Here is a 21,952-nt window from a genome sequence, read left to right as displayed (position 1 = left end):
CCCTGAGATGTCCCAGCTCCATCTTCTTTCCACGTTTTCTCAAAACTCCCACACACCATCACTTCCCCTACTCAGTTCCCCTAGGTTATATTTCTTTGCAATCTAGAATTTCTTTAGGCTTTGGGAGTCAAGTTGAATAACATGTATTCCCCGCAACTTGGTAGAGCAATTTACAGATTCTATATGGGCATCTAGTACTTAGCTAAATGAACTCTACCTTTCTCTCCTCTCTCTCCTTTCTCTCTTTCAGCTTGGCAGTGACCTTGGCGGGGGCATTGGAGGAAGTCCGGCAGTAAGTGCCATCGGTTTTTTTCACCATGGGATGCACTGCCCCCTGTTTGATGCCTTTCCTATGCACACGTTCTCAGACCAGCCACCGCTGCTATCTAGCCCTGTACACCAGAACCTCTGTAGCAGTGTATGAAGAGTAGAAAGTAGCGTAGGGTTACTTGGAATCTTCGGGACCATACACCACATGTGGTGTAGGGGTCTCTTTAGGGATTGGCGCTCTGGTGTCTACAGAGTTCTTTGTCTTCCTGACATTAAAGGGCTAAAGGAAATGGAACCTCCCATCTTGACGAGAGAATACTCTTTTCTCTTCTGTCGTCTAGAAAGAGCTTGAGCGTCAGCTGGACTCAGAGTGAGACTCACCTCGTACGTGAGTTAGGGGGGTGTGAGTATCCATCTCCCCCAGGAGAGTTTCCTACTAGATATTTATGCCTAAATGGGGAAATAAGACTTGCCTGGGCCCAAGTGGAAATGGAACTGCTGTCTAAGTTGGATGCTTCTCCTTCTTTCTGAAGAAACAGATTCCCCCTTCATTAGGGTACCTGTAGGCCTTTTGCACAGAATCATGGAAGCTAAAATTGGAAACAAACAAAAAACTTTGGATCACTGTGTTCCTGATCCTACTGATTACTCTCTTGATAGAACTTCTAAAGAGTGTGTGTATCTTTTCAATGATGAAAAATAACCATGATGATTTGAAGGACAAAGAAAATATGAATTAAACGCCTAAGAATACTGTAATTATGGTGTGTTCTTATTGATTTATCAATACTATTAAAATATATAGCAACATTTTAAGGACGATTAATCAGTTCTTCCTGATCTCCCTGCTCCCCTTCCCTTTTATTCCCTGCAGGTGGGACAATCCTTCATCCCATCATCAGTGCCTGCAACCTTTGCTCCTTCACCTACTCCTGCCGTGGTCAGCAGTGGTCTGAATGACCTGTTTGAACTCTCCACGGGGATAGGCATGGCACCTGGTGGATATGTGGCTCCTAAGGCTGTAAGTAAAACAACACTTTCTTAGTGGACAGGACCTAAATTATTTAGCATCTGACATTTGTGTTACTCTCACTGATAATAAATCCAAGGTTGGGGCTCTTTTTCTAGAGGATTTATGAGGAAGATGAAAGGCGGCCTCAAACCTAGCAATAAGAAGCACCATAGCATCCTTATTAACCATTTGTATAATTAGACTTAAAATCGGAAATACTAAGTATTTAGGTTTTGTTCTCTAGTTTAGAAATACCGCCTAGCTTGTCAACACTGAAGTCAGTCTAGTGTAGATCTGATAATACAGAGCAACAGCAGGAGGAAAAAGACATAATAGAGAAGTAACATTTTACTTTGCATTCTTTCCACTCTCCTTTTTCCATTGGTACTGCATATGGATTCTAGAGTGCCATTGCTCAGATTTGGTTGTCATGCATTTTACTACACCTTTTTAGAGTTTTGATTTAGCTTCGTGTCACTGGTGTCCCTCTAGTCTCAGCCTCACTTGATGTCATGCTCAGATTGAAATTCAAAAGGGGAAGGGGAAACTCCTTGTAAATGAAGCATATTTCGGCCCTTGGGAATAGTGCCTTCCAGGCTAAGCTAGGTTTCTTTTAATTTTGCCTTTCTGAGGGGCAGCATGCCTGGTTGCTTTCTGAATTCTCTGCCTGCTCATCCAGCTCAGTGTGGGGAATCCCTGCTGCAGATAGTAAACCAGTTGTCCATCCCAGGAGTCTTGTCTTTGTGTACACACCCATTACATAGAGTAACCAGAAATATGATTCAAAACTGATCTATAGTGTTTTGGCACAACTTAGTAGCTTTGTTGTAAGGTTACTGCGTTGGATATTATCCCCACAGACTTTTAATTGATTAAGAGGTTATCTAAGAGGTAACAAGAGGTACTTGTTTACTAACATTACAGTAATACCTAGAAATGACAAATTTAAATAATGTTGAAAGATCAGGTGGAAAATTAAGTTTCCCTCTGTCCCCACTTCCCCATAAGTAGCCACTATTAACTTTCTTCTGTGTCCTCTCAGAAGAAAAAAAGATCATGCATATACCTGTATGTTTGTATCCTTTAAATACTGTCAGTGGGATATACTGTTTTGCACCTTGTTTTTTCTCTACCACAGTCTTTTGAATGGCTGTATCCACTTTATTGATGTGTACCACAACATATTTAATCTTTCTCCTGGTGATGGACATTTAGGTTATTCATCTAGTCCTATCCCCGCCCCCTTTTTTGTTATTATGATGTTACCATGAACATTCTTGTTTACGTGTATCATGGTATATTTTTGTAAGCATATCTATAGGATAAACTTGGAATGTGCTTGATCATTTAAGCATTTAAAAATAGACATTACAGGGCCTTCCCCGGTGGTCCAGTGGTAAAGAGTCCGCCTTCCAATGCAGGGGTCTCAGGTTCAATCCTTGGTTGGGGAACTAAGATCCCATATGCCACCGGGCAACTAATCCCACGCACCACAACTACTGAGCCTGCATGCAACAACTACTGAGCCCGCGTGCCTCAACTAGAGAGCCCATGTGCTCTGGAGCCTGTGCGCCACAACGAGAGAGAGAAATCCACACACCACAACTAGACAGAAGCCCACGTGCCACAGCGAAGAGCCCACGCAGGAACAAAAAGATCCTGCATGCCGCAACGAAGATCCTGTGTGCTGCAACTAAGACCCAACGCAGACAAAAATAAAACAATAAATTATTTTTTTAAAAAAAGACATTACCAACTTACCCTCCAAAAAGGTGACATCAAATTATATTCTCCAAAGCAGAATGTAATAGTGCCAGATTCCTTATATTCTCCTTCATTATTACTGACTTTTTGAATTTTTGACCCTCTGATAGATGAAAAATAGTATCTTGTACTATTAAATAGTGTCATTTTCTTCTTTTCTTTTTCCTTTTTTTCCTGTAATGTGGTTGAGTATATTCTCTTGTTTACTAGCCACCCACTGGCTAATGGGTATTCTGTCTTTAGTCAGGACAGTTCATGAATTCCTGTTGGTTTTATTTTATATATATATATAAACTGGTACAGTCCAGGAGTATTACAGATTCTGGGGCCAGAGGTGGGTCACGAATGAATTATATAGAGAGAATAGGCATTCAGATTACTTAAACGACATCTGAATACTTAACTATTTCCCAGAGACTATAACGAAGGTTAAAAATATACATAAGACATGGTCCTTGCCCTTAACAGATTACTGATAAGGAATTTGGTAATGATTTTTAAAAGTCTTCAAATATTGTAAACATGCGATTTTCATTAGATCAGTTTTTCCCTTTTAAGCCTTTTACCAAAGCTACTAACCAAAGAAACCCCATGTTATGCTCATTGGAATTTCTCCTTTCGCCATGGTTACCCAGAGACTATTTTGGGGTTTGTTTTTCTTTTTTTGTTTGTTTTTGGCTTTGGTTTTGGGTTGGGTTTTTGTTTTGTTTGGTTGGGGGTTTTTTTGTTTGTTTTTTGATTTTTGGTGGGTTTTTTTTGGTTCTTAAATAGTTGAGAATGATCTCAAAATTCAGCAAATATGACTTTATCCAGAGCCTTTTGCATTTGGCTTGGTATTTATGGTATAAAAATCACCTTAGTTGCCTAAGGAAGTGAAATCTTAATTTCATCTTTATTCAGAAGCGTCCTGTCTGGTTTCATTGGGCTTTATACTGTGTTTCAGGTCTGGCTGCCTGCAGTAAAGGCTAAGGGCCTGGAGATTTCGGGAACGTTTACTCACCGCCAAGGGCACATCTATATGGAAATGAACTTCACCAACAAAGCTCTGCAGCACATGACAGACTTTGCAATTCAGTTTAACAAGAATAGGTAAGAAATCTGAGTTCCCCAGCTCAATCCTGAGACAGCAGTGTACTTTGTGTCCAACAAGAGAGTGTTCCATTTAGCAGTGGGTAAAAACTCTCGTGTTGGCAGATGCCTGATGTAAAGTGAGCGGAGGCTCTTGCACATCTGTTCCGTGGTCAGCTTCAACACTGGAGGCCCTGGGGAATTTTGCTGGGAAAACTCATCCATATAGAATAAGAAAACTGTCTTTGCCATTATAATCATACCTTTTCTATAATGTTTTGTAAATGAAATCACATAGTATGGAGTCTTTTTCATTTGGTTTCTTTCACTTAGCATAACGCTTTGAGATGTTTCAGCAGTCTGTTCTGTTTTATTGAGTAGTACTCCATCGATGCTTATACCATGATTTGTTTACACTTTCACCAGTTGGTGGAACTGGGGGTTGTTTCCAGTTTTATCTTTTATGACTAAAGCGCCTGTGAACATTCAGGTACAGGTCTTTGTGTGGATGTATGTTTTCATTTTTCCTGGATAAATACCTAGCAGTGGTATTGCTGGGTCATATGGTAATAAGTGTGAATGTTCCAGCTGTTCCATATTCTTACCAATGCCAGCCATGCTTATACATGTATAGTAGTATCTCATTTTAACTTGAATTTCCCTAATGACTAGTGATATTGGGCATTCTTTTCATAATCTTACTGACCGTTCTTATATCTTCTTTGGTGAAGTATCTGCTCAGATCGTTCCTTTTTCTTTTTTTCTTTTTAATTGATTATCTTATTATCAAGTAATAAAGTATTTTATATATTCTGGATACAAGTCCTTTGTCAGATATGTCTTGCAAATATTTTCTCCCAGTTTGTGGCTTGCCTTTATTTTCTTAACAGTGTTTTTCAAAGAACAAGTTTTTTATTTTTTGTTTTATTTATTTATTTTTTTAAGGGAGATTGCGATTGACACATATACACTGTTTTTTTCTTTTGGCTGCGTGGGGTCTTCGTTGCTGCGTGCCAGCTTTCTCTAGTTGCCGTGAGCAGGGGCTGCTGTTCGTTGAGGTGCGCGGGCTTCTCATTGCAGTGGCTTCTCTCGTTGCGGAGTACGGGCTCTAGGCGCGTGGGCTTCAGTAGTTGTGGCATGTGGGCTCAGTAGTTGTGGCTCTCAGTCTCTGGAGTGCAGGCTCAGTAGTTGTGGCGCACGGGCTTAGTTGTTCCGCAGCATGTGGGATCTCATTGGACCAGGGCTCAAACCCGTGTTCCCTGCACTGGGAGGCGGATTCTTAACCACTGCGCCACCAGGGAAGCACAAGTTTTTTATTTAAATAAAGTTTACTTTACAATTTTTTCCTTTTTATGTCTTTTGCTTTTTGTGTTCTGTTTAACAAATCTTTGCCTGACCCACAGTTACAATTTTTTTAAATGTTTTTTAATAAAAGTGTTAATAGATTTAGCTCCTACCTTTACCTTTTAGAATTCATTTTGAGGTAATTTTAGTGAGATAATATGTGTAAAGTAAGAGTCAAAGTAAACTTTTTTTTCCGTAGTAAGTCTTGAAGTTAGATAGTATAAACCCTCCTACTATGTATGTTCTTTTTCAAAAATTGTTTTGGCAATTCTAGGTCTTTTGCCTGCTGGAATTTTGCTTGAGAGTGCAGTGAATGTGCAGATCAGTTTGAGGGAGAATTGGCATCAAACAATATTGAGTCTTCTCATCCATTAGCATAGCATATCTCCCCATTTATCTAGGTCGTCTTTAACTTCTCTCTGCAGTGTTTTATAATTTTTCATTTACAGATCTTGCACATCTTTAGTCACATTTAAGTGCTTTATAGTTTTGATGTTATAGTAAGTAGCATATTTTAGTTTTTGGTTGTTGCTGGTATATAGAAATACATCTGATTTTTGTGCATTGAACTTGTATCTTAAAACTTCATTAAACTTACTTATTAGTTCTAGTAGCCTTTTTTTAGATTCCTTATGGTTTTCCACATAGATAAATCATGAGAGCAAGATAAAAAGGGCAAAAGGGTTTTTTGACCCATAAATGTTGATACCAAAATGAGTGATGTGTCTACTCAAAATCATTTCTTTATTACATTTGGGACTCTAAAGTGTAGTTTATCTACAAAAAGGAAAATGTTTCTTCTGCTAGTCTGTGACTCTTGAAATTGATACTACCTATATAAACTCAATAATTATTTTATAAATAATAAAATCCCATCTTCCTTCCTGAGGCACATTAGAACATAAATTCATTATAAATTTATATCATTAAGTTGTTTATTTGTTATACCTAAGGGCCTACTTTTCCCTTTCTGCTCCATCTTTTTAAAATTGTATTCTTATGTTTCTGAGACGTAAGACATGTCTGTCTTCCCTCATATATTTTTGGGTTTTTTTGTAACTTGAGACTCAGGCTTTTCCCATCTCTTTACTATTCTTGTATTATTATTAGGCAGGCTTCTCTGAGAAGTCAAACTGGTGAGTACTCACTGCCTGCCTTAGGTGAAGAAAGTGGCCAGATTTGAGTCTACAACTTAAAGGATCTTTGGGGTGTTGTTTGGAATGTTTAAGCCAATCAACTCTGCTTTACTTAGACTGGCTCTTTCCCAATGATTGTATCCTGTGTAAGTAAATAAAGAAGAAAGAAAATGAGAGTTACCAGTAAATCATCCTCTGGTCTGATCAGGCAGGTTATCAAGCAAGTGCAATAATATCATTATACTTTACAGGGTGGGTATTCTTAAGTGTTCTTTCTCCCAAAGATTATCTAAAGAAAGATGTATTTAAAAAAGATGCTTATCAAACCTGTCCCTCTAGTGGCATGATAAACATAAGAAACTTTCAGAATCAGAGCATTAGCAAACCAGTTCTGTACTTGTGAATGTTTTCTCCTTCCTCAAATCTTTTTAATGGAAAAAAGAGGTTATGTTGTAACTAGTGTTACAGCAAATTAGAATTGGGCACTTTAGTGCCTGCTATTCCTTATGTTTCCTTCAAATGGAGTAAAGAGCCATTGAAACCTAAAGACGTGGCTAAATGCTGCCTCCTGATTAACCCCTGGGATTTCTTCATCCTCTCTCCTAGCTTTGGTGTCATCCCCAGCACTCCTCTGGCCATCCACACACCACTGATGCCAAACCAGAGCATTGATGTCTCCCTGCCTCTCAACACCTTGGGCCCAGTCATGAAGATGGAGCCTCTGAACAACCTGCAGGTTAGACTTTTACTTCACTCAGGGGGTACAGCTTTATATAGTGCCAATTTTATCTGTAAAGCAACCCCTCTCTTTCTTATATTAGATTTGGTCATGGAATAGGGTTTGAAATAAATCTGTGGAGAAGACTGTTATTTTTCATTAAAAATACACACACAAGTCACGCATTGACACGGAAAGTTATTTTCTTTTTACTCAACAAACAAACGTTTCAAGGTGTTACGTACAAACTTTTTTTTTTTCTTAAGACTTTCATAGAGAATTTGAATGTCACAAAAATAGATTTCAGTAGAGCTGTGTGGAGGTCATCTTTGAACACACAGCCATAAATAGTTGGGTTATCTGGATTTAAATATGATAAGTGTGTGGTGAGTGTAGCAGCATCTTAGAGGAGCTCAGAACTTTATCAAGTTTATAAGAGCCTCTCCATATTGAAAATACTGAATTTTTAGAATGCTTAAGGTCCTAGCTTAGAGTATCATTTTGTTTTCACCACTTTGAATTTCTCTTTGAAATATAAGCCTTTTGGGGTTCAAGCAACATGAAGGCAGAGTAGTAAGCATGTAAGCTGAAGCTGTAGCAACCCTCAAGGGATAAAATACAGATATAAGCCCAAGAAGTTGAGGGTTTTAGTGCTCACAAGGACAGAAGAGACCACCTTGGGCTGACCTGAGATGGGGAACTGTAACTGATCCCTGCACAAAGCTGAGACCCTGGAAGGGCAAGTCCCTCAATGAAAGGGGAATGAGAAAAACATTTCCAAAGGGGCAAGTGATGAGAGAGTTCTCTTTGACCTGGGTTCTGGGCGACCTCTTGTGAGAAATCCAGGGCCTGAATTTATACTGTGTACGTGAAGAATTCTCCAAACCAGTAAATTAGTGTAAAATTGGACCAGAACTGGTGAAACCCAGGGTACCTGGCAGAAGCAAATGCAAAACGGCCTTTTTGCAATGGTTTTGAACTTTAAGGCCATCAGGACTCCCATCTGAGAAGAAAATCTCTACTGAAAGTCAGCTCACAATTTAACCAAAAAAAAAAACGAGGGAAAGATGCACTGTGACTGACAGTCAGAAGATGCAACAAAGAGGATTGGTATCCCCTTCTATCGAGAACTTGAAATGATAGAATAGTATGAATGAGACTATAAGATATGTTTTAAATGATGAGCAAAAAATATCAACCTTCCACTTTCCAATCAAGACAGGTGGGATCCCATTGCTCAATCTCCTGGAAATACCAGTGTGGGATACTAGTACTTATGGTGAGACATCAACAATAAAATTACTTAGAGTTAAAAGTAACATTCTCCAATAGTTTAAATACCAGCGCACCAAGCCTGCTTGCCAGTTGACTAACTACCTTGCTGCCTCAGCAGTTGACTGCTTCTTTCTCAGCAAAGGGTGTAATGATTTAGAGTGACGATGAGTGAGTCACAATATAACTTGGCTCAGTCTAGAAGAACAAAACAAGGATTTCTGTGCAGAAGGAATTGGCTGTGTTGCTATAATGAGACTAATGTGTTAAGGGGCTTTTCCAGCACAGAATCCTAAAAGAAACTAACTAACCCAAATTTACATCTCCTCTCTTTTCATTGAAATCTAACCTCTTGTTGGCCCACAGAGCCTCAAGCCAAATATTTGAGGACAGTCAGCATGGGTGCGAGAATGCTTTACTTTAGAATTAGGAAAGGGAATTTGGGTCACAGAAATGAGGGCAAATTTCCTACTCTTAAAACCAAAAGGAAACAGTAAATAAATAAATGTCCTTTTACTTCCCTATTTGCATTTGCATTTCACATTCAGTGAAATGAACATCCCAAATAGGAACCCTCATAAAAGAAATTGAATCTTAGTCCAAACCCCTCCCTCAAAAGTATTGATATGATATTAGGACTAGCAAGTTTTCATTTTCACAAACGTGACATTATAAAAAACAATCTTAAAAATTTTCTATCTAAGCAGAATGTAATAAAGCAGTTCAGCTTCTCTAGGGAAAACAAAATTTCCATCTGTAGTCAACTATTGATTCTCCATGTTTTCTCCATGGATTCTTTTCTTGCAAGGATGTCATAATAATGGCTATTTTCTCATTAATTGGCATTGCCCAATGGAGAAGATAAGCAAAAACTTGAAAAGAGGTGAAGTTTTTTTTCCCCCTATGAGCAGCTCTATTTAATGTCTGCTAGTGCAAGGTGAAACTAATGACTAGCTTAAAGTGGTGGGCTACTTTAGATTTCAGCTTCCATTCTGCTCTTGTCCTAGTATGAACAAAAAGAATCAGATCTTAACTTCAACAAGCTTAGACCATAAAGATCCAGATAAAGCCAGGTAAAGATTGATGGGCATTTAAATGTTATGCAAACATAATGTTTAAATTCAAGAGCTCATGCAGGAAAAATTAGTACTTATCTAGTACTCCAGACCATAAAATCAGGAAAGAAAAAATGGGGGTTTAGGAAATGAAATTTTGAAAACAGTGTGGGTTGTAGCTATTTTGGCTAATTTGATATCAACATAGGACGGATAAATCAAACCTAGCCGCCAAAACTGTAATGTAACATTTAGTACAAAAACTTTTCATTAAAAACATCGTCAAACTACTTATTGGCTTATAGTCTTTTTGAAACATTATTGAAAGACACTGTTCCCTCTTAAAATGTAAAATAGGTTATACCTTAGATACCTACTAGAAATTTGAACCTAGAAAATTTTTTCTACTGTACTAATAATGTTGGTCGTAAAAGCCTTTGTGAATTCAGCTTATCGATATTACACAAAGTAAAGCTTAACTTGCCCCCGTTGGGAGCCTCTCTTGAGTTTATTTATATCATATAATTATATTCCTTAAAAAAAAAGAGAATTGATTCCCTCTATTTAAATAAAACAAAAACCTTAACAAATGTCTAAATGAATTTTCTCTGAGTTTTCTCTGACTTTGAGATCCTTGTTTTTCATTTCATCTGTGTCAGTTGCTTAGAAACATTTTCCCAATATACTCCTTCAAACTTGATACCTGGCAGGTGACTGCTTCTTCAAGTCAGTGTCTGCAAAAAGACAGTAGAACAATGATATAACACGTGTTCATCCCAATCTTTGTATAGATGCTGTAGTGTTCTCACAGCTGCTTGGCCTCCTTTTTCACCAGGCTGTAAACTCTTGTGAGAACATGGATAGCACCATTCTTTCAAGTTTTAATTTTATCGGGATTATAAAAATACAGTTTAGAGTCAACTAGTTCTATAGTTAGCTAAGAAAAACCCAGTCCCCAGCCTTCTCTCCCCACTTATGGCCGCCATCTACATACATATTTCCAATCCTCCTATTTTCCTGATAGAGCTGTCTTAGAATTTGCTTTAATCAGTGTTCATTGTTTATGTTATTATGATTATATATACTCCTCATAGCTGAGCTATATAGTGTGATTATTTTTTCTCCATAAAATTTTTTATAAGTAATTAGATATTTACCCATTAATACCTGTCTTTTTATTTGTTTAGTTTTTTTTTCTTTTTAATGAGATCAGTTTATGGATTATAGTATGCGACAGACTGGGAAGGTGCCAGGACCTATAGTGATGAGCTTCTCAGGAATAGACCAACAAACAGACAGGAGTGGCCCAGACAGACAGACAGACAGAAGGACAGGGAAACAAAGCCAAATGGGTAAGAGGCCTAGGCCCAGCCTAGCAGCTGTGTCTGGCCTCCAGATCCAGCTCTGCCCTGGGGACGTGGGGGATGAGCAGGGCTGGCAGCGGCCTGAGTTCTTGTAGGGCCCCCTCTCCTCACGCCCTCCTACCCTCACCAGCAGGCTGGGACCTTTGACGGGTGTTGTTTCTGGGGCTAGGGAATGGTTGGTCTGGAGTCGGGGACAGAGGGTCAAGGCTCTTGGAGGCTCCCTGGGGAGGTGGAGGCCTGGGTAGTATGGGGATAGCAGCAGCACTGGGGGGAATCTGGTCAGGCACCAGGCGCCTGGGGTAGGGCACCGCTCAGCAGGGCCCCTATATCTAGGGCAGGCCCCCCACCCTGCCCACCACACCAACATGGTGCAATAAATAAAGTTTCAAGTAGTAAGTCAGTGTCAGGTAGGAGATCTGGGGGCTGGCAGACAGGCAGGGGCTTGAGAGAGGCCCCAGTCGGCCCACCAAGTGTTCTCAGTGGGCTCCAGCTATATCAAGTCTGTCTGTGTGCACTGGAGTGGGGACCTGGCCCCTGTGTCCATGTAGGGGCTCAGCCCCTCAGACCAGTGCCAAAGCCTGCTCAGTGGGGCAGAAGCAGGGCAGCCTGGTGCCTACAGCATCCACGATGGCTGTCAGGTGCTCGTCCTGTGCCTGGGGCCCACAGAGCTGCCTGAAGTCTGCCAGGCGCAGCAAGTACTCAAGGCTGTGGCCAGAGAAGCCTCGGCAGGCCAGGATCTGCGTAGCGATGGCCTCCTCAGGCGCAGGGCCCAGGTAACCAGGGTTCTGCAGGGTGGCCACGTAGGCCAGTGCCTTGAGTGGTTGATCAGGGGCATCTTGAGGGCAGAAGATGACCTCCTTGGTATCATAGCCGCCAAGCACTGCCTCCCACACGTTCAAGTACTTCAGGGCCTCATTGACCTGCTCACCTTGCACCTGGTACGCCACACCCCCAAGTGCAGCCCTCACGATCTTCAAGGAGGGTCACCACACGACCAGGCATCTTGTCGCTGCCCCGATGGAAGGTGTCTCCCTCCCAGAGGTGGCGGCTGTAGCGGTGCATGAAGCCCACACAGCTGTCGCTGTAGGTGAAGTCGGGCCTCCACACCAGGGAGCCGTACCCGGAAATCCACAGCGCTTGGGGGCCGCCATCGTCCTGGGGGGGCAGGGTGTTCTGGGCTGCCGACTCCTGCTTCATGGTGCCGGCCACAGGGACGGGCCCGGGCCGCCTCCAGGGCTGGTCTCCGGCGAGGGCACGGCAGGACCGACGGACGTACCCACCTGGCCTGGCACCGCTTGGCCGCTCCTGTTTGTTTAATTTTTTGTGTAACTGTAATTCATTCCCAAATTGCAGTGAGATCAGACCCTTCAAAATAGTCTTAATCGGTTTCACTTTCTTAAAGTCTCCTTTTGGAGTCTTTTGACTGCATCAGTCTGAACTGACTTCCTTCAACACCTGGAACTGTCATCCTGGGATCTCCCTTCATAATAGCCCTGGGGATTCATTCCCTTCACCTGTCTGGTATGTTGGGTCTCCTATTGTATTTTTCTTTCCTTGTTTTACTCCTTCATTTTGATGAAAAACATCCTCTAGTAGCTTCCTAAGAATAGGTATGTAGAGAATAAAGTTTTTGAGACTTCACATGTTTTAAAATGTCTTTTTTATCTTCACACTTGTCTGATGGTTTCTGTATATCATTCTAGGTTAGGAAAATAATTTGCTTCCTAGTATGAAGCCATTCTGATTCTTGATCCTTTTCTGTGCCATGTTCTTTCTCAGTGAAAGCTTGCACGATCCTTTCTTTATCCTCCACGTTCTGAAATTTCACAGTGATGTTCCTTGGTGTGTGTGTCTCTTTTTTTTTTTTTTTTTTTTAATTTATTTATTTAATTTTGGCTGCGTTGGGTCTTCGTTGCTGTGCGTGGGCTTTCTCTAGTTGCGGCAAGCGAGGGCTACTCTTTGTTGCAGTGCGTGGGCTTCTCATTGCTGTGGCTTCTCTTGTTGCAGAGCATTGGCAGGCGGATTCTTAACCACTGCGCCACCAAGGAAGCCCATGATGTGTGTGTCTCTTTTCACCCATTTTACTAGGTACTTTTTGGGCTCTTTCAATGTAGAGACTTGTATCCTTCAGTTCTGGGAGTTTTTCTTTTTTATAGATCTCCCTCCATTTTCTCTGTCTCTCTTATTGGAAGTCTTGCTATTTGAATGTTGACCCTCCTGGTCCGATCTCCCTTTTTTTATTCTCTTTTCCATCTCTTTCTCCTTTTGCTCTACTTTCTAAAAACATTTTATGGAAAATTTTTAACTCTACAAAAGTAAACAAAATAGTGTAATGAGTCCCTGTATGCCCATCATCTAGCTTCAATAATTATCAACCCATAGTTAATATTGTTTCATATATACCCCTGTCCACAGCATATTGTTTTGACGCCAATCTTAGACATATATATCATTTCATCTGTAAGTATTTCAATATATATGTTTAAAACAGATGGTGTCTTATTAAAAACGTAACCACAATAACTATGTGCACATTAAAAAATTAACAAGAATTCATTAACATCAAATATCCAGTCAGTTCTCAAGTTTCTAATTATCTCCATATCTTAAACTTTTGTTTGTTTTTATTATTACTGTTTGTTTGAATCAGTGAAGTGCACATATTATGATGGGTTAATATCTCATAAGGCTCCTTAGCTACACTGTTCAGTATGATAGCCACTAGCCACTTATGGCTATATAAATTGAAATTAATTAAAATTAAATAAAATAAAAAAATAAATAAAATAAAAAATTCATTTCCTCAGTTGCATCAGCCACATTTCAAATGTTCACATGGCTGGTGGTTACTAGATTGGGCAGTGCAGATGTAGAACATTTCCATCATTACAAAAAGTTCTGTTGGACAGTGCTGATCTATGGGCACCCTCTCTTTTTCTTTTATGTTTGATTTTCAGCAGCTTGACTGTTATGTACCTAGGTGTTTTCATTGTATTTATCTGGCTTTGGGTTCACTGAGCTTGGATCTGTAAATTGATAGTTTCTCCCAAATTTGGGAAATTTTTTTTCCATTATTTCTTTAAATTTTTTTCCGCCCCAGCATCTCTATTCCCTCCTTTCAGACCTCCACTTACACATATGTGTAACCACTCGATATTGTCACTCAGATAACTAAGGGTGGTTTTTAGTTGTTCTTGTTTTCTTCCTTTCTGTTCTTCAGATGGGGTGATTCCTGTTGATCTGTCTTCAAGTATACAGACTCTCCTTTTATAGGCTCCAGTGTTCTGTTACATCCATTCAGTATAACTTTCATTTCAGATATTGTACTTTTCAGGACTTCCCTGGCAGTCCAGTGGTTAAGACTCTGCACTTCCACTGCAGGGGGCACAGGTTCAGTCCCTGGTCTGGGAACTAAGATCCCACAGGCCGCATGGCACGGCCAAAAAAAACCGAACAAACAACAACAGATACTGTACTTTTCAGTTCTAGGACTTCCATTTGGTTCTTTGCTAAAATTCTCCATCTGTTCACTCAGGAGTGCAACTGAAGAATCCTGTTTCACAGCCTACTCTTCCTTTATTCAACTTCCACCCTTTGGCCATCCCTTGGGCCTAAGGATATGCTTACTGACCCTCAGGAAAAGTGACCAGTAGAAGTATCTCAAGCAGGCCCTGGAAACAGTGTTAGGGCTTTTTAGCCAGGAAATTCTATGTGTTCTACCTGGGCATGTCTCTTTGGCCGTGTGGATTCTTCTATACAGGGGTTCCGAGGAGGCCAGAGGAAGATCAGAGTATGGCCCTCTAAACCATGAGGGCCAGGCTAGGAGCTCCAGTTACCCATCACTGAGGGTAGCTGGAATCCTCTATGTCAGTACTTTCATGTCTTTCTTTAGGGGCTGGCTTAATTTTTCAAAAAATTATCCTTGCCTCTCCTGTTTAGAATATAAAGAGTTTCTACCAGCCTCCTGGGAGCTAAATTGGGAAAGAGGGCTGGAGAGTCTCAGCATTCAGTATATGCATAAATTCACTTACTTCACCACCCCTCAGCCATGCCTGGCATCCCCTTCAAAGTGCCATCTATCTTACTATTTTATTTTATTTTTTATATATTTATTTATTTTTGGCTGAATTGGGTCTTCGTTGCTGCGCACAGGCTTTCTCTAGTTGTGGCGACAGGGGGCTACTCTTTGTCGGGGTACACGGGCTTCTCATTGCGGTGGCTTCTCTTGTTGCGGAGCACAAGGTGTGCGGGCTTCAGTAGTTGTGGCACGTGGGCTCAGTAGTTGTGGCGCACGGGCTTAGTTGCTCCGCGGCATGTGGGATCTTCCCAGACCAGGGCTCAAACCCGTGTCCCCTGCATTGGCAGGCGGATTCTTAACCACTGCGCCACCAGGGAAGTCCCAAAGTGCCATCTATCTTATTTTCTCTGAAAGAATCAATCTTTCAGTTTTATTCAGGGGCTGAGGGGCTGAGGTAGCTTAGAATGGTGGGGGGATCTAGGGCTGTAACAGTTTCTTGATCCTCTTTCTTTTAACATCCCCTCCCCCCATTTCCCCTCCATGCAGTTCCAGAGGCGCTACCAGTCCTGACCCTTTGAGAATTCTGTGGTGTTTTTGCTAACACCATTTGTTTCACAGTTACCAAGATTTTGTTGCAGTTGTATTTTCTCTTCCCCGTCTTTATGAATTTATACCTTTAAATTTTTTTCCTTTAATTATGGCAGAATTTCTTCCAAGAGAAAGAAAATTTAAATGTGATTTTCAGTCTACTATCTTTACCTGAAAGTCTGATGGCACCTTCATAAAAATTCTTCTTTCCTTCTATACTACTTTATGGTTAGAGATTAACCTATGGATAAAGAATTGGTCCTATAGTGTATATGGTATTTATTATCTATCTTTGTATCCCCTTTATACCCCCACATAAGTGTTGTTTAATAAGAGGGTGGATATTAATTAGGGAAAAGCCATAATGTCTTGTTTTTTTCTTTGAATGTCTCTTCTAAAACAAGGCAGTGTTCATCAACTGTGTTCATTTAACCTTTGAATGATTAGGGCAGGAAGTGCTGAGGATGCTAGCTGCAAAGGACACAGTCTTACAATCCCGTTTATTCACATCTTTAAGATCTTTGTCAGCCAAAAGGGTTTTTTTGTTCGTTTTGTTTGGCTGCATCAGGTCTTAGTTGCGGCGCCCGGGCGCTAGAGTGCGGGCTTAGTTGCCCCGCAGCGTGTGGGATCTTAGTTCCCTGACCAGGGATCAAACCCACATCCCCTGCATTGGAAGGCGGATTCTTAACCACTGGACCATCAGGGAAGTCCCCAAAAGGGTTTTTTTTTTGCCAGTGTATGGCCCTGAGAAAAGTCTGTCCCTTGCTCCTCCTACATTGCAGTCCCAGCCTGTGAGACAGTCAGTTGCAGATGGTGCCTGTCCCTGATATTTCATGTCTTACATATGTCTGTTCACACTCAGAAAGCCCACAGCTGTAGCTATTGTACCAGAAAAACTGGTAAATGCTTCCAAATGGAAGACCTTTTCAGCAGCTTCCATCAAAGGAAGCAAACCAGCTTGGCATTTACTGACTTTTCTTGACTGTTGTGCAAGCCAAACAACCACAGTATTAAAGCCTCCTTTGGTCTTCCGGGATCCACAGTTGAGGACTGTGCACTCTGATTGCTTTTATGGAACCACATGCTGCTTGAATAGACGTTCAGTCCTTGAAGTGGTGGATCTTAGGAGAACTCTAAGAGATTCCCAGGTCACAGATAGATCCAATGCTGAAAATAACCCCTGTTAGACAGGACAGAATCTGAAATATTCCATTAGCAGTATGTAGGTAATGGTTATGAAAGATGAAAATATTTTACCACCAAAGAAAAAATTGTTTTTTCTGATTGCTGCTTCAAATTTGATATATTTTTCATGTCACATCAGGACTATAAATGTTTCTTTTAATCTCATCTGAGAAATAGGATATCTTATATACTAGATGTTCCTTTTTCACTAGGTTGGCCTTAGTAAGAACCCTCTTTATCCTTTTTGTCTGGGTAATCAAGATTCTGCTAGACAGTATCTTTTGTCTTTCTATAACCGGAACTCAACTACTGGCTTCTGGGACTCTCTTTTAGGATATGTTTGGTTTTTAATTTTTATCTATTTATTTATTTTGGCTGCGTTGGGTCTTTGTTGCTGCGCACGGGCTTTCTCTAGTTGTGGCGAGCAGGGGCTACTCTTCGTTGTACTGCACAGGTTTCTCATTGCGGTGGCTTCTCTTGTTGTGGAGCATGGGCTCTAGGCGCACGGGCTTCAGTAGTTGCGGCATGCAGACTCAGTAGTTGTGGCTTGCAGGCTCTAGAGCGCAGGCTCAGTAGTTGTGGCTCACGGGCTTAGTTGCTCCTCAACATGTGGGATCTTCCCGGACCAGGGAATGAACCTGTGTCCCCTGCATTGGCAGGCGGATTGTTTTCCACTGCGCCGGCAGGGAAGTCCCAGGAATATGTTTGTTAATAGCAACGGCCCTGCTTGAATAACCACACATAAGCAGTAGATAAGAATTCTGTATTCTAAGGGACTTCCCTGGTGGTCCAGTGGTTAAGACTCTGTGCTTTCACTGCAGGGGGTGCGGGTTCGATCCCTGGTTGGGGAACTAAGATCCCACATGCTGCGTGCGTGGCCAAAAATAATCTGCCCTCAGTGGTAGGAGACAGTTGTTCCTGAAACCCAGAATTCAGTTCGTAAAACACCCAAGCTTGGGAGCTAGTCCCTCATTGAAAAGAGCCTGTGAGCTAAGGTACTCAAGTAACAGAAGCCCATGCTGAGAATCTTGAGCAAAGGGTAATAAATTTCCCTAAGTAGTTCTACAGGGTAAAATAAGTGATTTGTGTGTTTTCATCTATTAAAATCTCAGCCATCGGGCTTCCCCGGCGGTGCAGTGGTTGAGAATCTGCCTGCTAATGCAGGGGACATGGGCCCATATCGAGCCCTGGTCTGGGAAGATCCCACATGCCGCGGAGCAACTAGGCCCGTGAGCCACAACTACTGAGCCTGCGCGTCTGGAGCCTGTGCTCCGCGACAGGAGAGGCCGCGATAGTGAGAGGCCCGCGCACCACGATGAAGAGCGACCCCTGCTTGCCGCAACTGGAGAAAGCCCTCGCACAGAAAGGAAGACCCAACACAGCCAAAAATAAATAAATAAATAAATAAATAAATTAAAAAAAAATTCTCAGCCATCTTTATATCATGATAGTAAGTCAGGAGTTGATGATGAAAAATGGAATTAGTTTTGTACTTCTGGTTTGATAAATGATTTGAAAATAGATTGAACCATGTGATCTTTTTTGCAATAGGGGACTTTAAATTCTGAATAAAAAGTAGGTACTTGTTTCTAGTACTTATGTTCTCATTATGGCTAATAATTTTTACGCAAAGCCTTAGGGTGTATTATAGGTTGGAATTAAAGGAAACACCCTGGGATTTTCCTGAGCTGGATTGAAGTCCACTTGAGAGCCATATCTTGCCCTCATTCATGTTGCTCTCTTTATATTGCTATTTTGCTATGGTGTCATGTTCAGTGAGATAGGAAAAGAATTTCTTTTATTCACAATTTTTTAATATAGAGGTTATACATAGGTTTCATGGTATTGAGGTTCATACATGTTGAAAATAAGACTTGAGAAAAGCTTTGAGCTGTATGAGTGTGCAGACAGAAAGAATGTAAAATCTCCTGGTTGTAAGGATGACCTTTAATATTGTCTGTTTCAAACCCTATTTCTGATGGAATTTGCCTTGTATTAGCTGTGACTGGAGCCTCAGCATCTACATGAATACTACTAGTGATTTACTACCCTAAAATGGCCCGTTCCATCTTCCTAAAACTCTCTTAGGAAGTTATTTACATTGAACTAAAATTTGTCTTTCTTTAAATTCTATCTGTAGATCCTAATTCTACAGTTTGAGGTTTTATAGAACAAGTTTCTCTCTGAATCAAGGTTCATACGGCCTGAAAATCAGTCAGGTGGGCCTATAATGAAAATATACTCAGTTTGAATTCATTTTCCCTTTTATTCCACTTCAGGAAAGCCTAAATTTATGGAAGGATGTATGTTTGTGTGTTCTGCAAATAGATATCAGTTTTATTGTTCTAATTAAAAAAAAAAAAAAAAACGGTTAGAAGTGGAGACACTGGGCTTCCCTGGTGGCACAGTGGTTAAGAATCCGCCTGCCAGTGCAGGGGACACGGGTTCGAGCCCTGGTCTGGGAGTATCCCACATGCCGCGGAGCAACTAAGCCTGTGAGCCACAACTACTGAGCCTGTGCTCTAGAGCCCGTGAGCCACAACTAGTGATCCTGTGAGCCACAACTGCTGAAGCCCGCGTGCCTAGAGCGCGTGCTCCGCAACAAGAGAAGCCATCGCAATAAGCCTGCACACCGCAACGAAGAGTAGCCCCCGCTCACCGCAACTAGAGAAAGCCCATGCGCAGCAACGAAGACCCAATGCAGCCAAAATAGATAAATAATATAATATAATATTAAAAAAAAAAAAAAAAGAAGTGGAGACACTGGTAAATGTACTTAGACTCAGTTACAGTTTGGAGACAAAGGAAAACATTATTTAATTATTTTTGAAAAGTGTGTGAATGAATGGTGGTCCTTAGCTTAGTGGCAACAGTCCTTTCCAGGAGCCATTGAGGGAGATGGAAGGCAGATACTCCAAATATGAAAGCACCAAACTTCTCAATTCCATAGCTCACGCTGTGCTCCTGACAGTAGTTTCTGCCCCTTCTCTATATGACCTGATTCCCCAGTAAAACTGCCCAGAGATAGCATCTGTGCACAGTGGCCTACCCACGTACCCAGTCATCTTGACAGCCACGTGTGCCTGCCTTTTTGTCCATGTTGAAGTTAAATAATATAGTGGGCAGTACATAGGCACACCTGTGAACCCTCTTGATTTCTAACTTGCTATGAACTAATCTGTGTGTTTACCACCTAGAACCTAGATTAGATTCTAGATCAGTTTTACCTCAGGATTTTAAAATGAATAATATTCATTCACTCTCATTACTGAAGTCTGTTCTTCTGTTGAGTTTTCACTGGGTCTTCAGTCCCATGATATACCAGACTGGGGTGTGGAATAGCTAATAACTTTAACTGATAGTTTATTAGTCCTGCCTTCACCATTTTGTGATTCAGTACTGTATGTACAAAATGTATTTTAAAGTTTAACAGTAAGCCCTGCATAACAAATAGTTCATGCTGTTGATGTATTCTGTGTACTCGTATTCTGTGTATTCATAGTATTCTATGGTGCAACAGCTGCAACCAAGGGCACGTCACCCAGTCCTAGCAAGGTACACAAATCTGTCATTAAAGGGAAAAAGAAAGATCGTGCCTTTAGGGTGGGAGCCTATGTAGGTCGGGCAGAACCTGTTTAAGGTAACACCTTGGGTTTGGGGAACTTATCTGTCTGTCAGGCTGAAAGGCCTGTGAAAATATTGCTGGCTCTTTCTGGCAGCTGAAACTGCATAGAGTAATTCTGTTGTAGGCTGCTGGAGGAGGAGAGCATTCGGGGCTTGTGATGAATTTGGTTAGCATTTGGTTACTTACGGGTAGTAACCAGATTGGTCAGTATAGCACGGCAGGTGGGTTCTGTATTGACAGAAAGAGATCGAGTATGCTTTTTGCTGTAAGTTTCTGATTTATTTTGCCTAACATGTAAAACTTTGAGGAAGCTGCCTGGAGCAGGAACGGATGCAGTATATCTTAGCATTATTTTCCCTTGACCCTGTGTTCCTTTTTAGGCACACAGCTGCCAGTGAACCTCTCTACCTAGGTATGGTCCTATCAGAGTTGTGGCAGTTGCTTAATTCTTGCTGTACCACTGCCCTGTTATACATGGGTTTACATCGCCAGTGTGGAAGAACTTGCATTGGTATTTTTTCTAAGTGGAAAAGCCCAAGTCCTAACAATGGTCTACAAGTCCCTGTATGATCTAGCCATGCCTTCCACCTCCCCCTTACCTCATTGACTTGATCTGCTTCTCCTCCCCTCACTCCACTGTAGCCACACTGGCTTCCTCGTGGATCCTCAAACAGGTATGCTGCCCCCTCAGGGCCTTTGAATTGGCTGTTTCCCATGTCTGGAATGTTCTTTCTCCCAATTGCCATATCTGCATGGCTCATTGCCTCCTTCAGGCCTTTGCTAAAGTAGGACCTTTTTGATAAGGCCACCTCACTCTACTCCCAGTATTCTTTTTTTTTTTTTTTTTTTTAAAGAAATTCATGTTCTTTTATTTATTTATTTATTTATTTATGACTGTGTTGAGTCTTCGTTTCTGCGCAAGGGCTTTCTCCAGTTGCGGCAAGTGGGGGCCACTCTTCATCACGGTGCGCGGGCCTCTCACCATCGCGGCCTCTCTTGTTGCGGAGCACAGGCTCCAGATGCGCAGGCTCAGTAATTGTGGCTCACGGGCCCAGTTGCTCCGTGGCATGTGGGATCCCCCCAGACCAGGGCTCGAACCCGTGTCCCCTGCATTGGCAGGCAGATTCTCAACCACTGCGCCACCAGGGAAGCCCTATTCCCAGTATTCTTGATCCCCTTTACCCTTACTCTCCCCCAGAGCACTTATCCATTTTAAATACTGTTTATTGTACTTATTCATTTTCACCTCCTGCCACCCCGTCACTGGACCGCAAACTCCAAAAGGGCAACAGTTTTTGTCTTAGTCTTTTTTCTGCACTGATTTATCTCCTAGTGCCTGGAACAATGCCTGGCACACAATAGGTGCTTAATAAATATTTGTTGTTGAATGACTCTTTTTGCTTTCATTTAAGAAAGTGTTTACAAATATCAGGTGCATCTGGTTCTTGAACCAAACTCAGCAAGGCCATCTCCTCATCTTAGCAAACAGGGTATCCCTAAACACTCTGTCTGCCAGTTGTTTCTTAGTGGCCT

The 21,952-nt window shown here is 41.5% G+C and overlaps 2 protein-coding genes and 1 pseudogene across 6 annotated transcripts in view; 1 reads left to right on the top strand and 2 right to left on the bottom strand.

Annotated features, from left to right (window-relative positions):
• HEATR9 (HEAT repeat containing 9) overlaps positions 1-21,952 on the bottom strand; it is a 324,842-nt gene that overhangs the window by 155,321 nt on the left and 147,569 nt on the right. The gene's annotated exons all lie outside the window — the stretch shown is intronic.
• The window catches only part of AP2B1 (adaptor related protein complex 2 subunit beta 1), a 119,106-nt gene that overhangs the window by 74,069 nt on the left and 23,085 nt on the right, over positions 1-21,952 (top strand). For 3 of the 4 annotated variants that reach the window (XM_082373935.1, XM_082373934.1, XM_082373936.1), the window contains exons 15-18: positions 251-292; positions 1,145-1,291; positions 3,990-4,135; positions 7,201-7,330. In XM_082373935.1, coding sequence (XP_082230061.1) covers positions 251-292; positions 1,145-1,291; positions 3,990-4,135; positions 7,201-7,330 — 465 coding nt within the window. The remainder of the gene's footprint in view (positions 1-250; positions 293-1,144; positions 1,292-3,989; positions 4,136-7,200; positions 7,331-21,952) is intronic. The other variant, XM_082373937.1, reaches the window with a different exon arrangement.
• On the bottom strand, positions 7,340-12,427 carry LOC309619133 (glutathione-specific gamma-glutamylcyclotransferase 1 pseudogene; annotated as a pseudogene). Its single transcript has one exon. The product of its transcript is annotated as a glutathione-specific gamma-glutamylcyclotransferase 1 pseudogene (transcript).

The sequence above is a fragment of the Balaenoptera borealis genome (genome assembly GCF_965194805.1).
Source record: "Balaenoptera borealis genome assembly, chromosome: 20".
NCBI lineage: Eukaryota > Metazoa > Chordata > Mammalia > Artiodactyla > Balaenopteridae > Balaenoptera > Balaenoptera borealis.
Note: the sequence above shows the minus strand (reverse complement) of the source record. Positions and strands in the feature narration are given on the sequence as shown.